Here is a 15313-nt window from a genome sequence, read left to right on the forward strand (position 1 = left end):
CAGACATCTGATTATATTTATTTACAATCTTACCGTGCACATAAAATGAGAAACCGTTATTATTTACATTTGCAGTCTGGATGAAGGTGAGATATAGTTCAGCTCTTAGACTAACCAATCCTGGTCAGGTCAGATGTTTTATTAGATTAATTGTTGGGCATGTCCATAGTTTTGTTTAAGGTAACTATACAAATTCATCATTCTTTAGTTACACATACTGGCTCATTTTTTCAGTGTTGGCTGAGTGCCCAACCAAATATTGGCTGGCTAGATTCAGGACAATTTTCAACTGCACCCAGCCGGTCTTTGCATACCTCTAGTTAGGTAAAAATCAGCACTAGCCAACAGAGTCCATGTACAGTCTCAGGAATGCCTCTGAGACTGCTCCCATTTAGGGCACAGTAAGTGTGACGTAGCCCATTCGCAATGAATAGGCTGTGCCGGCACATTTGCCTCGTTGGCAATCACTAGCTCGGTTTAGTAAAACAGGCCCTTAGAGCAGTTAAATATAGGTGGCAACGGAGCCATGGCAGGAGGAAGGGACAGGCTTTTTATTTGGACAGGTCCCTTTTCTCTCTCAGGATCTAACTTAGGGATTCTCAACCCAGGATACGCCCAGCTATTCGGGTTTTCAGGATACCCACTGTGACAGAACAGTGTGTTTTAAGCCTGTAAAGTGTATTGGGTATTTCCTGAAGTGTATTTCTCTAGTTTGACTAGCAGGTGGTGCATGTTTATATTTTGAAGCTACTGTAGACCCAAGGCTGTTTTCTTTGTATAAGCCTTTTGGAAGAGCAGTCTGCAGTATACTTTCAAACGTGTTGTTCTGGGCTCTGATTGGCCCAGGAGCTCAATTTCATTCGCCCCAGAGAAAAGAGAGACAGTTCTCTTTGCTGAAGCTCTGTGATTAGTTATATTCAGGGCTTTTTTTGAGGAGGTACTTGGGGGTACTGAGTGCCGGCACCTTTTCCATTGTCTGCTAAAATTGACCTATGGACCCTAAGCTCTAATGAAAGTGCTCAGACTCTACACACCAATTCTGCCTTGTCATAGATTCTGTGACTGGTTGCAGGGGGCCTGGCCTTTGTGGGGTGGGTCCATCAGTGATCACACCACCCCTGAAGGGTGGCCTAGCATTTGAGTACCGGCACCTTTTTTGCTAGAAAAAACACACTGGTTATATTTGATAATCTGTGAGCAGCATATTTCCTGATCTTCCTAGGTACTATGTAGATAGTAAACAAATGTTTAGTTAGTGTTATAATTGATCCATATTTCAGTTACTTGTTACTGTTTGCTGATTGCACCTTTTTTGTTCATTGTTCTAATTTTTCAGACAATAAATGTTCCTTTCAGTTTATTGCCTCTGCCTGTCTGGACTGACTAAGAATCCTGGTGGTTTGTGTGTTGGGTCTGTAAGTGCTTTCTGGGAACTGTAGGACCACTGGGAGTGTGGCCCCCAGTAACCTAGAAATCATTGGGGATAATTTGAGAGCAGTTGTGATCAAATCGGTGGGAGGAGGGTGCTAGGGTAGAGCACAAGCGGCAGGTGCATGCGGACCTGAGCTGTGCTGGGGATAGACCCTCTAAATTGTCGTGGGGTAGCCCCAGGCAGGTGGCTAGGCATTTCTTGACACTCACAATGAGATAGATTTTCATATAATGGAGGTATTGCATGCAAATGTATTGTATATGTGACTTTAAGTCACCTGGATTTGTAGATGGGCGGGATATACGAAATTTGTAAATAATATCAAATAAAATGCATATTTAATGTGGATATCTTGAAAACCAGACTGGTTTGGTGTTTTCTGAGGACAGGGTTGAGAACCCCTGATCTAACTCCAAAGGCAGGTAGCTAGAATGAGCCGAAAGTCATCCTGAAATATGTAGAAAAAAAAACCTCATCTTGTCCAATAACACCACAACGCTGTTAGGTGGTAATCCTTGGAATTCAATCTGGTGGCCTTTGTGAGGCCAATAGGTAAAGCCAATAGAGAATTAGCATAAGTAGAAGGGACATAGCTGACTGACTTTCCTCACAGAAAAATAATTGTCCAAATATAAACTTTAAAGAAGGCTGTGTGCAATAAATGGATCAATTCTTTCAACCTATATAGCTAGAATGCAATATGTAAATGAGAAATTAGCACCTGTTTGAGAAAAGAGATCAGTTGTAAGTGTGGAATAATGGAACATAAGTTGGCACAACCAGAAGTTCTGTAGTACTATACAATGTCCATTTAGTGCAGCCTAATTCAGCCTTACAGGAGTTGAGTGACTGGGAGATGCTATGCCGGACTAAATGATTCCACATGTCTTGACTGTATATATCAACGGTACCAAGGGCTTACAGAGTATTTTGAGCAATGTTTAAGACTATTTGGAAACCAACTAATTGATGAGATTTTGATCATGTTCATTGTTATACATGAAATTGTAGTTGATATTCCAGTTGTCGGGACTGTAGTAATCTGGACCAGGTGGAATACACTGATAGCACATGGTTTCTTTTCCAAAGAAGTGTGTTGGCGAGAGTCTTTGCAAAATGACCGCACTGAACTGGTATGTCAATTTTCGCCGTATTTTCATGATCTCTCCTGTCCTGCCGTAATTCCTCAGTGCTCTAGCCATTTTTTGGTATGTCATGAGCTTGCGGTTGCCCTTCCGTTTCCCCCAGAGCTCTGCAAGTTTCTCCTTGTTTTTGGAGATAAACTGGAAGATACCATTGGGTTTATCAACCCACTGAATACAGTTTGTCATGTTTGGGTCATGCAGGGATTCATGGAGGTATTCGAAGAGGCGAAGTTTTTTCCTACCTATAGGGGAAACAGAGGTCAAGTCAGCTCAAACATAATCCACAGAGAATTCCCTTTTCTTCCTCCTCCCTGGATTAAAAGAATCACCATGATTCAGCAGAAGCACCTTTTGCTGACAGAACCTGCAACAGCACTGAATGGTTCATAATGTACAAGCAAAGAAAAAGCACAGCTGGGCCTTCAAGTCACTTTGGCGGTTTTACTGACCGACGGCATTTTACAGGAGCTTTTGAAATTTCTTTTGTGGGGAGTTGTATACTAACCTAGGAATTTGTTTTTATTGAGCTCCCTACTTGTGTATCTCGATATTGAATTTGGTCCCCTGAGGCGCTGAAACACTGCACGTGTTGGGTCTGATTTAAATAAAGGACTCCTGTTGTCTCAGTCTTGAAGGCCCAGCTGTGCTTTTTCTTTGTTTGCCATTTGTGTATACTGTTTTACCCTCTGATAATGTACAAGAAAATAATCCCTTTTCAACCCTCTGATCACTTCACTTCTCAGACATATTACTAATACTTCTTTTTAAAAAAAAAAAATTCCTTGTTTTTCTTCACTAAACATAAACTTTCAATGAAGTATCAGAAGTGTTTTGAATGTGGCCAGAAGGTTATTTGGAAAACATTTTTTGATCTGCGAAAGACAATTTGATAACCTGGTGTCGTGCAGGGTACCCATTTTATAGATTCAGTAAATGGCATTCAAATTTGGGCGCTGAAAAAATATGCACTGAGCGCTATTCTACAAATAACGTTCTGAGTTGGGCGCCATTTATAGAATAGTGCCCAACTTTGGGCGTGAGGGTTTACACCAACTGAAACCTAGTGTAAATACAGGCACATAAATTAGGAGCAATGGAGGGTTAAGTGACTTGCCCAAGGTCACAAAGGCTATAGTGGGAATCATACCAAGGTCACCAGGATCAAAGCCCACTGCACTGGCCATTAGGCTACTCCCATGTTCTGCCCAAACTCCAGTTATACACACACCCCTTGCCATCAAACCCAGTGTATATCTAAACCTCCTTGATGCATACTTTTCTGCTAGTCAGTATTCTATAAGAGGCCATTTACATGCGTAAGTAGCCAATGACTAGAAAACCACCATTTATATGCAATTCCTAAATCTAGGCAGTTTACCCCTACACGGGACAGTGAAGTTATACCTTCACCAGCCACCGGTGAATGTATAGACTTCATTTGAATATTGGCTTAATTGTTTTTATTAGCATATCATTGCCATAATTCTATAAAGCTTGCTAAAAATTGTGCGCACAGATTTGGGCATGCAATTTAATTGAATAATGAGCTAATTAGTGTCAATAATCAGCTTGTTAACAAGCAATTATTGGGACTAATTAGATTTAATTGGAATATGCATGTGTAAATTCAGGCGCGAGTTCAAAAAGGGGGTGTGGAAATGGGATGATCATGGGCAGAAGGGGGGGTGTTCCTAAAATGAACATGCGCAGTTATAGAATAAGAGGAAAACACGCTTAATTTAGGAATGTACATTTGCACCATGTTTTAGTTGGTGCAATTAGGTGCGATTCCCAGATGTAAGTGCTATTCTATAAACTGCACCTAACGTTAAGCATGGCTTATACAATAGAGCTTTTTTCAGCACCGATTTGGCGCACTATGTAGAATGCACTCCTATGGGCCTTTTTCTATAAAGGTTATGCTCCTAAATTTACGCTCCTAAAATTTATGCTCCTAAATTTATGCTCCAAAATAGATTATGCTCCTAATTTAGGAGCATAAATTTTAGAAGCGTAAATTTAGGAGCATAACCTTTATAGAATAAGGCCCTATGGAGGAGATTCTATATATGGTGCCTAAAAAAAATCAGTGCTGACGAAAACTTGGTGTAAATCCCTGTGCATAGGTTTAGGTGCACTAGGTTTAGGTGCACTAGGCATCTAAATTTTGGAACACCCATTTCCACGCCCCTTTTTGCCTGCACACGTTAGAAGTTCAGCGCACATTGTTACGGAATACGCTTAGCGAGTTGTGCACCTAAATTCTAATCAGTGCCAATTAATGCTCATTATAGCTTGTTAAGTGCTGTTATCAGCACTCATTAGCTTGTTAAGTTACTCACATTGTTATAGAATCCGAGCTGATTTTGGTGCAGATCTCTAGGCATACTACCGTATTTTTCGGACTATAAGACGCACTCTTTTCCCCCCAAATTTGGGAGGAAAATGGGGGGGTGCGTCTTATAGTCCGAAGGTAGCGAGGTCCGATTTCGGGATCGCCCTCCCCCCGAGTTCGGGATCGCCCTCCCCTACTCACGTCACGCGATGTTCTCTGGTGGTCTAGTGACGTCGGGGCAGGAAAGAGCCCCCTCTTTCCTGCCCAGCGCGCTGCTCTCCGTCCTCCTGTATGCTGCCTGACTGACGGTCTCAGCGAGATTCAAAATGGCCGCCGAGAATTGAAGTCTCGGCGGCCATTTTGAATCTCGCCGAGACCGTCAGGCAGCATACAGGAGGACGGAGAGCAGCGCGCTGGGCAGGAAAGAGGGGGCTCTTTCCTGCCCCGACGTCACTAGACCACCAGAGAACATCGCGTGACGTGAGTAGGGGAGGGCGATCCCGAACTCGGACAAGACGCACCGGAGCACCTAGGTTTTAGAGGAGGGAAAAAGGAAAATTTTTTTTTCCTATTTCCCTCCTCTAAAACCTAGGTGCGTCTTATGGTCCGAAAAATATGGTATATAGAATCTGAGGTATATGCTTTATTTATTTACTTTATTTCCATTTTGCTCACACCTTTTTTCACTAGTAGCTCAAGGTGAGTTACATTCAGGTACACTGGATATTTCTCTGAACCAGGAGGGCTCACAATCTAAGATTGTACCTGAGGCAATGGAGGATTAAGTGACTTGCCCAAGATCAAAAGGAGCAGCAGTGGGATTTGAACTGGCCACCTCTGGATTGCAAGACCAGTGCTCTAACCACTAGGCCACTCCTCCACTCCTATGAATACTAATATGAATACCTGCTCTGTGCAGTTTAACCCTGCTACTTTTTATTGCATTGATTCACACCCATCTCAGAAAGGAAGGGTTTTCCACAATAAGAAGGTTGTCCACAAAAAAAAAAAAACATTTGTCCCAGCCCTGACTCCTTGACTACTTTAATCTACAGATTTTTGTATGCAGAGCTTTTTTTCAAGCATTTATAATGGCAGAGTTCATTAAAACATCTCTGCCCTCTTTTTGTAAGCTATCATTTTCCTCCTGCCTATTTCGGCTGCTGGTTCAGTCAGGACAATGGCTCAGATCTGGAGCCATGAGCTTTCATTCACGTGCATAAGTTTGCCTCCCTAACATATGTAAACTGATCATTATAGCGATATGCCTTTGGTTAAGGGTGAGACTCCCAACGATTCTTTGAGAACTGTGATCTCAAGCCCCTAATTTCACTACGAGTTAATCACTATTTTGCAATCATTGTGGCCAGGGGCGTAGCCAGACCGGCGGGAGGGGGGTCCAGAGCCCGAGGTGAGGGGGCACATTTTAGTTCCCCCCCCCCGCCATTGCCGACACCCCACTCCCCCGCCCCGCAATTGCCGACCCCCCCGCCGCTACCACCACCAACTTTGCCCCCCCTGCCGATGATCCTCTCGACCCCCCTCTCGCCGCCAACCCGCCATCGCCTACCTTTGCTGGTGGGGGACCCCACCCCCGCCAGCTGAGGTCCTCTTCTTGCAACAGGCTTCCTGGGCTTGCGGCGGTTGGGGTCCCCCGCCAGCAAAGGCAGGTGACGGCGATGGCAGGTTGGCGGCGGGAGGCGGGGTCGAGAGGGTCATTGGCAGGGGGGTCCAGGGCCAAATCTACGGGGGTCCAGGCCCCCCCTGGCCCCACATATCTATGCCACTGGTTGTGGTGACTTCTTGGGTCTGTGAATGCTGCCTAGGTACTGTACTGCCACTGAGGCAGTGGCGTACCAAGGGGGGGTGGTCCGCCCCGTGTGCACGCCACTGGGGGGGGGTGCTGCGCGCTTGTCAGCTCCGCTTGTTCCGTGCTCCCTCTGCCCCGGAACAGGTTGTTCCGGGGCAGAGGGAACATGGAACGAGCGAAGCCAAGAGGCGCACGGCACCCCCCCAGCAGGTCAAAATGCACCCGGGGGGTGTCCTTTTGCCAGGGGGGGGGGGAGGTGTCCTTTCACCGGAGGTGGGGGGTCGCTGCACCCAGGGGGGGCGCATCAGCGATCCGCCCCGGGTGTCAGCCACCCTAGGAACGCCACTGCACTGAGGCACTAGTTCAGCTAATCTTTACCCTCTCCAATCATCCTTCTCTGTATGAGGCCCTTTTACAAAGCCGCGGGAGGGCTAGCGCGCAGGTAGCGTGCACCAAATCGGCACTACCACCTGGGTAGCGTGTGCGTCCAGTGGTAATTCCGAGTTTGGAGCGCGTCGAATCTGGCAGTAGAAAATATTTTTCTATTTTCTACCGTGGGGGGAGGGGGGGGGGGCTTTCCTGGCAGAAATCAGCAGCACAGCCAGGTTGGCACACGCTGCATGGTTACCATGTGGGTAGTGTACAAGCCCTTATCGCTAAGTCAATGGTTGGCGGCAAGCGATCAGGCCGTAAATAGGCACGTGCTAGTTTTAATTTTTACGCACGCCCATTTCCTGGCCCATTTAAAAAATGGACTTTTTCCCAGCCACGGTAAAAAGTGGCCCAGCACATGCCCAAGACACGCCCACATTACCGCAGGCCACTTTTTACCGTGGCTTTGTACATGGACCCCTTAATTTATTGTCTTAGTTATGTCTGTGTTTCCTGTTCTCTGGCCCATCTTTGCATGTGTTCTTCATCCCAATATTGAAGTGTTTGTAAACTGCTTCGCTGTTACTGATGAATCAAATTCACTTAAGCCTTCAACCTCTCTCCGTCCAACTCATTTCTTTTAAGCTTACAAACAGGGAGGCCTTAATGATTTATGGATGTGGGCGGGGAATCTTTTATACCTTTTTGAAAACACAGTCCTTGGTGACTCCAGTGGTTGCTATGCTGCGGTGTGATAGTGCTTAAAAAAACAAATATTATAAACCATTCACTGACTATATTTTCCTAGATAAGAGTATGGGAAAATAAGCAGAACAGTTGATATGGCATTGGGAAATACATGAGAGAAATAAACCTATCTACATGGCTGATGTATGATTGCACACGGGGGATTTATTCAACAGAAAATCCCAATCTGATTGATCAATTTGGGCTTTTCCAGTCAGTTAATCCCCATTATGTGACCACGTGGAGGACCTCTGAATTGGGTCTGAGTTAATTAAATTAAGAGGTGATCCTTCAGAGGTAATGTACTGCACCGAACTGTCACTTCAGTTTTCTTCTTATTTCTTATTGTAACGCTTTGCTGGTTGGTCTTCCAGTTTACGCGTTAAAATCTTTGCAGGTTGCTTAGAACTCTGCAGCTTGTCTGGTTGCTCAAACCTCACGATTTCATCGCATCACTCCTGTTTTTAGTTTCTTTGCATTGACTACCATTTGAAAAAAGGATTCATTTTAAGATTTTGACTTTAGTTTTTAAGATTTTGAAAAATGATGCTCCCTCAATCTTGTCTACTGCTTTAAAAGTGTATAAGCCTGTTTGGTCTCTGAGATCTGCTGATAAAATTTTCTGGAAATTCCTGGTTTTCGTACTGTTAATTTACTTGGCCTTAGGTCCTTCAGGTTTCAAGTATTTAGCCCCACATTATGGAACTCACAGCCTTTTGACTTAAGAAAAATTGAATCCTATCTTTCTTTTAGGAAGCAGATTAAGGCTTTTTTTTTTTTTTTAATTCCAGGAGGCATTTGCATAAGGCTTCAACAAAGGCTGAGACTGGCCTTCAATTGTTTTTTGTGACTTAATGTGGCGCTTCCTTTTGTAAGATTTTGCTTAATTTTTCAATTTGTTTTGCTGTATATTTTAGAATATGAAATGTATCTGTTTTATTATTTGTGATGTATCTGTTTATTTTATCTGTGGGGCCTTTTTACAAAGGCACACCAAAACGTGGCCTGCGATAGTATGGGTGCGTGTATTGGATGTGCACTGGATCATTTCTCCAGCACATCTGGAAAAAAGGGATTTGGGTGGGGGGGGAACTGGGAAACGGACGTGCGGCAAAATGAAAACCAACATGCGTCTATTTATGGCCTGAGCCCTTAATGCCACCCATTGACTTAGCAGTAAGGCCTCCTGCGTTACCCATGTTGTAACTGTCCAGCGCGCGCCAACTGCCAATTACCACCAGGAACAGCCCCGCGGTAGAGAATAGAAAATTATTTTCTACCGTGTGTTTTTGGCATGTGCCAAACTCAGAATTACCACCAGGCGAATGCACTAACCGGGCAGTAATGCCAATTTGACACATGCTGCACACGTGCAGACCCTTACATGACTTTGTAAAAGGGCCCCTATGTGTGATACTTTTGGAATCTGCTAGGAATTGTGAACTAAGTGGAATATAAATAATGTTAAATAATAAATAAATACATTTTCATAAGAACCCCCTTCCTTTCCACCAGAGTTATGTGAGTTTTTTCGGGGACGATACCATTTGATTTATCCAGATGTTCAGTATCAGTATCTAGATGGTAACCAGCACTGACTATCCAAATACGGTGGTGATGGGCAGGGCCGCCGACAGACTAGGCTGGGCCTGGGGCAAGACCGCCCCGCCTCTGCCCCCCACTGCTACCGCACCCCATCGCTCCCCCCGCCGCTGCAGTCCCCGGTCTCACCTGCCTGCCTCCACGGCTCCGGGCCCCCTGCATTCAAAGCGGCAGTCGCAGATCACCTCTCTTCTGGCCTTCTCTCCCTGCATCCCGCCCTCGTCTGATGTAACTTCCGGTTTTCTGTGAGGGCATGACACAGGGAGGGAAGGCCCAAAGGGAGGCGATCTCTGACTGCCGCTTCGAATTCAGGGGGCCCGGAGCTGAGGAGGCAGGTAGGTGAGACCGGGGACTGAAGCGCCGGCAGCCTGACCCTGGCGCCAGGCTAGGCCCAGGGAATTTTGTCCCCCCTGCCCCCCCTCTCCGCGGCCCTGGTGATGGGTGTCACTATCTGACTAGTGGTGATATTGAGCCTGTTATTCAGATAGCTAACTGCATAAAGTTAGTACACCTTTTTTTCCTGCGCTAACTTTGTCCAGAGAGGTAGCTGATTGGCTGACTGAGTATTGCAGTTAAGTAGATAACTCTGGCTCTGCCCTCATTCTACCCTATACTGGCCTGGTGCCATCCAGGTAGCACTGAGGTGGTCTGTATAGATTTTCAATAGCACTGTCTGGATAGGGGATAGTTCTCTATAGGTTGCCTAAAGTTAAGCGCTGGGATGTTGTGCATTAAGGCCCAGATTCAATATTTGGCAACTAAAGTTGCGTATGCAAATTTAGCAGTGCGGCCAAGTTGTGTGTGCAATTTAATTCATTAACAAGCCAATTTGTGCCAATAATTGGCCAATAACAAGCAATTATCGGCACTAATTGGCACTAATTAGAATCTGCATGTGCAATTTTCTAAGCATATTCTGTAAAGTGGTGCACATAAATTCTAATATGTGGATCTCAAAAGAGGGCATGGCCATGGGAGGGTTATGGGCTGGTTGTGGACATTCCTGAAAATTAAGCGCACTGTTACAGAATATGTCTGATCCATGCCTAAATTAGGTGCTGGCATTTACGCTAGATTTTAGTTGGTATAAATGGTCACGCCTAAATTTTAGTCATGGGGATGGGTGCTATGCTGTCATGCACATAACTGATAGTATTCTATGACCTGCACGCATAAGTGGTGGGCATGCCCCTGATCTATTCATGCCCGGCGGCTTAGCCAGACCCAGTATTTGGACGGGCCTACAGCTAACTTAGATGGGCCCTTCCACAGCATGGCACTTCATAGCCCCCCCCCCCCCCCCAAGATTTAGATTTTTTTTTCACCTACCCCACATTAACATTTCTCCTCCTCCACGGCGTCCCAGCCTCTGACCGCCCATTGCTGAAACCTGTCCCTTCCTGGCAGGGGCATATCTGGACTCTGGCGGTAGGGGGGGGCCAAAGCCAGAGGGAGGGGGCACATTTTAGCCCCCCCCCCCCGCCACTGCTAGACCCCCCCCTCGCCGCCGCCAACCCTCCCCCGCTGCTGTCACTTACCTTTGCTGGCAGGGGACCCCAACCCCCCGCCAGCCGAGGTCCTCTCTTCCATGCAGGCTGCGCCGCTGCAAGTTGCAATGCTTCCTGTTCTTCTGAGTCTGACGTCCTGCACGTACAACGCGCAGGACGTCAGACTGAATTCCAAATTCTGAGTCTGACGTTCTGCACGTTGTACGTGCAGGACGTCAGATTCAGAAGAACAGGAAGCATTGCAACTTGCATCCTGCACGGAAGAGAGGACTTCGGCTGGCGGGGGCTTGGGGTCCCCCGTCAGCAAAGATCGGCGACGGGTTGGTGGCGGGCGGGCGGGAGGGAGGGGGAGGTGGAGAGGGTCTGTGGTAGGGGGGTCCAGGGCGAAATCTGCGGGGGCCCAGGCCCCTGTGGCCCCACGCAGATACGCCCCTGCTTCCTGGTGTACCTTACAAGCATCCCCAGTGCCTGCACTGATTCAATTATCGCTGCCTGTGCCGGCTCCGCAGGCTTCCATCAGCCGGGTCCCGCCAGACAGGAAATGATGAAAGCAAGGGTGGGATCCAGCCGACAGAAGCCTGCAGGGCCAACGCAGGCAGCAATAATTGAATCACTGCAGACACCGGGGATGCCTGTAAGGTACACTAGGAAGGGACAGGGTTCAGCGACGGGCGGTCAGTAAGGTCTCAGACCGAAAATGGACATGCATTGGTTTTAATTTTGCTGCACGTCCATTTTATGGCCCCTTTAAAAAAGGCCCTTTTTTCAGGACACGGTAAAAACTGGCCCGGCACATGCCCAAAAGACATGCTCGCACTGCCACAGGCCACTTTTTGCCATGGCTCAGTAAAAATGCCTCTTAGTGCTAATCCTGCTTATTTTCGAAGGAGAAGGGCGGCCATCTTCCGACACAAATCGGGAGATGGCTGGCCTTCTCCTAAGGCCGGCTAAATCGGTATAATTGAAAGCCGATTTTGGCTGGCTTCAACTGCTTTCCGTCGCAGGGCTGGCCAAAGTTCAAGGGGGCGTGTCGGCAGTGTACCAAAGGCGGGACGGGGGCGATAATGGAAAAAAGAAGGCCGGCCCTGATGAGCATTTGGCTGGCTTTACTTGGCCCCTTTTTGTTCACGACCAAGCCTCGAAAAGGTGACCAGATGACCACCGGAGGAAATCGGGGATCACCTCCCCTTACTCCCCCAGTGGTCACCAACCCCCTCTCACCCTAAAAAATAAAAATAAAAAACATGCCAGCCTCAAATATCATACCCAGCTCCATCACAGCACTATGCAGGTCCCTGGAGCAGTTTTTAGTGGGTACTGCAGTGCACTTCAGGCAGGTGGACCCAGGCCCCCCCCCCCCCACACTTGTTACACTTATGGTGGTAAATGGGAGCCCTCCAAAACCCACCCGAAACCCACTGTATCCACATCTAGGTGCCCCCAGTTACCCTTTAAGGGCTATGGTAGTGTTGTACAGTTGTGGGTAGTGGGTTTGGGGGGTTTTGGGGGGGGCTCAGCACCCAAGGTAAGGGAGCTATGCACCTGGGATCAATTTGTGAAGTCCACTGCAGTGCCCCCTAGGGTGCCCGGTTGGTGTCCTGGCATGTGAGGGGGACCAGTGCACTACAAATGCTGGCTCCTCCCACGACCAAATGGCTTGGATTTGGCTGGGTTTGGGATGGCCGCCATTAGTTTCCATTATTGGTGAAAACCAATGGCGTCCATCTCTAATGCCGGCGATCTCTAAGGGCAGGCCAAATGTTGAGATTTGGGCATCCTCGACCGTATTATCGAAACGAAAGCTGGCTGGCCATCTTGTTTCGATAATGCGGTCGGGTATGCCACTTTACGGGGCCGTCATTAGAGATGGCCGCATTCGATTATGCCCCTCAATGTGTCCTTAACTTACTGCAAAATGTATTAAAGTTTGCCTGTCAGCACGCGCTAACGCATGTGTTAGCTAATTTTTAAAATAGTTTTTGCTTGGGGTATGTCATGGGTGGGGCATAGGCCTGTAAGTGTTAACCAGCTAATGTGTTTGCATTAGTAACTGGTTAATGCAGGATCATTTAGGTACCCTTTTACCAAGCTGTGGAAGAAAGGGGCCTGCGCTGGTGGCGGGGGCCATTTTTCCCATGTGCCAGGGCCCTTTTTATCACAGTGTGTAAGAAAGCCCCCAGCACATGTGCAATGGGGAACCCTTACTGCCACCTATTGAGGTGGCGATAAGGGCTCCCGCGCTAACCCAGCAGTAACCTGGCAGTGCACGGCGATGCCTAATTACCACTGGGTTACCAATGTGCAAGCCATTTTCGGGGGAGGGGGGGAAGGTTTCCCTCAGAAATGGCACACGCTTGGGGCTGGACTACCGGCGGCGTTGGGCTGGCAGTAGTTCCAAAAGAGCGAGCAGTAAGCCCATATTGGGCTTACCACCACTCTAAAAGAACCCCTTAGTTCCCCCTAAATAGCAGGCAGTAAGTGCTCCCACATTAACCTTTTTTCAGGTAATGCAAGCTAATGTGAACAATAGCACATAACCTCAAATAAAAGTAATTGAAAACTGCCTTAAATACTGCTGCATTAGAATATGGGATTAGTGCACAGGAACGTCCTATGTTAAAATGTACTTAGCTTATTAAAAGGGCCCCTTTAACTGATAAATTCAGAGAACAGACACTTTTTTCTCCACCAACCTTTTCCTTCCTTTTGCTGGACAGCAGTTGTCCGTACAGCATGCACCAGCTGACCTTCTGGAACATTCTGCAGCATGTGGTGGAAATTTTCTTCCAGATGTAACTCTGCATCAACAGTCTAGGAGCAATTAGGGGAGATACAGACAGTGGCTGAAAAGCAAATGACAACTAATCTGACATAGAAAGACAGATATCTTGTAAGAATGAAGGAAGTTTGAAATGTCTTGTTTTTCTTGCATGCTGTGGGTAGAATCCTTATTATGTGTACTATTTTTATCTAGCAATACTGAGTTCTAGGAAATGGTTTCCTTTTCCCCCAGGGCATCCTATGTAATTCTAGCACATTGGGAATTCCCAGGGAACAGTCAGGCCGCTTTCCAGCTGGCTTCTGTTTCATGGTGCTAAATCAATATGTAAAAATGTTAACCTTTGAATCACACATGAACAGTTATTCTCCTTAGTTTTATGGTAGTACAATGTCACTTGATTAGTTCAACAGTTAAAATATAATTTTCTGTGTGCTTAGTCATTTTATACAAGGGGTGAATTGGCCCCTCGTTTTGGAGCACGCTGCACGCAGTCAGAGCCTACCACGCCTTTGTAAAAGGGTCCCTCTGTCAGCAGCACACAAACAGTCCTTATGAAATGCTCCAAATCAAAATGCCAGTCGAATCAACTCACAAACCCATGTCCTATCAATACACAGTTTATAAAAGGGTTACACATGCAAATGTACACACATTTGTAGGAGTGTTGTTCTGTCTTCTGACAGCCTCACACGAGTCTATAATGTGATCCTAAAATGTGTTTAATGCTTTTACTGTTATTATGATTTCTAAGGATTATCATGGCTGCAGTTCTCACTGCAGAGATATGTGAGCAAGGCATTGTGTGTAATGTAGTTCACAGGCAATGCAACTACACTTGTCTGTCTGTATAAGAACGGTTACCACTGGTTGTGAGGCTGCCCAGACCTCTTTTGTCTCTCAGCCAAGCCTGGCCCCTTTGTCTGCCTGCTATCATTTCCTGGTCAGTCTTACTATCTCTGTCCTGAGAGATCAGCCAGGTATGACCTTTCCCTTCAATCGAGAGCCTTCCTCTAGGACCACCCCTTGCTACCCGATGGCAGGTTCTGTCCCCATTGGTCTTTACCTGCTCCTCCCTGAGCCTGTGTGAGGCTTCTTGACCTCTTTGTCCCTTCAGCCATGAGGCATTCACCATCTTGCTGCAGACATGAGGCATTCACCATCTTGCTTCAGATAGCACTGTCCTGCTGAAACTCCCTTCAATGAACTTGGTGTTTTACCTTGAAAATATCTCCTCCCTAATGAGATATTGCACTCTCCAGTCACCCAGCTTTGAACCACTTCTATCTGCTCAACTATTCCTCACCTGCAATAAAGCTACCTCTCTTCAGATCTCTACCTCCAACCACTAAAACAGCTCTCAGGATTACAGAGTCTCTGTGCCCTGGGGCACTACTTCTGAACATCTGACTGTGACCACTAAAACAGCTCTCAGGATTACGGAGTCTCTGTGTCCTGGGGCACTACGTCTGAACATCTGACTGTGAGTAAATTACCTGTGATTTATTCAATAAAAGAGATTTCATAAAAAATAATAGAGACTTCAGGTGTGACTGGTGTGCCAAGGTTATACATTGAAGATA

At 46.6% G+C, this 15313-nt stretch overlaps 1 protein-coding gene across 2 annotated transcripts in view; it reads right to left on the reverse strand.

The window, feature by feature from the left end:
* Window positions 1-1638: 1638 nt before the first annotated feature.
* The window catches only part of SPIC (Spi-C transcription factor), a 30994-nt gene continuing 17319 nt past the window's right edge, over window positions 1639-15313 (reverse strand). For both annotated transcript variants that reach the window (XM_030214884.1, XM_030214883.1), the window contains exons 6-7: window positions 13645-13762; window positions 1639-2819 (exon numbers count right to left, since the gene is read on the reverse strand). In XM_030214884.1, coding sequence (XP_030070744.1) covers window positions 2395-2819; window positions 13645-13762 — 543 coding nt within the window. In that variant the 3' untranslated portion in view covers window positions 1639-2394. The remainder of the gene's footprint in view (window positions 2820-13644; window positions 13763-15313) is intronic.

The sequence above is a fragment of the Microcaecilia unicolor genome, chromosome 9 (genome assembly GCF_901765095.1).
Source record: "Microcaecilia unicolor chromosome 9, aMicUni1.1, whole genome shotgun sequence".
Taxonomy (NCBI): Eukaryota; Metazoa; Chordata; class Amphibia; order Gymnophiona; family Siphonopidae; genus Microcaecilia; species Microcaecilia unicolor.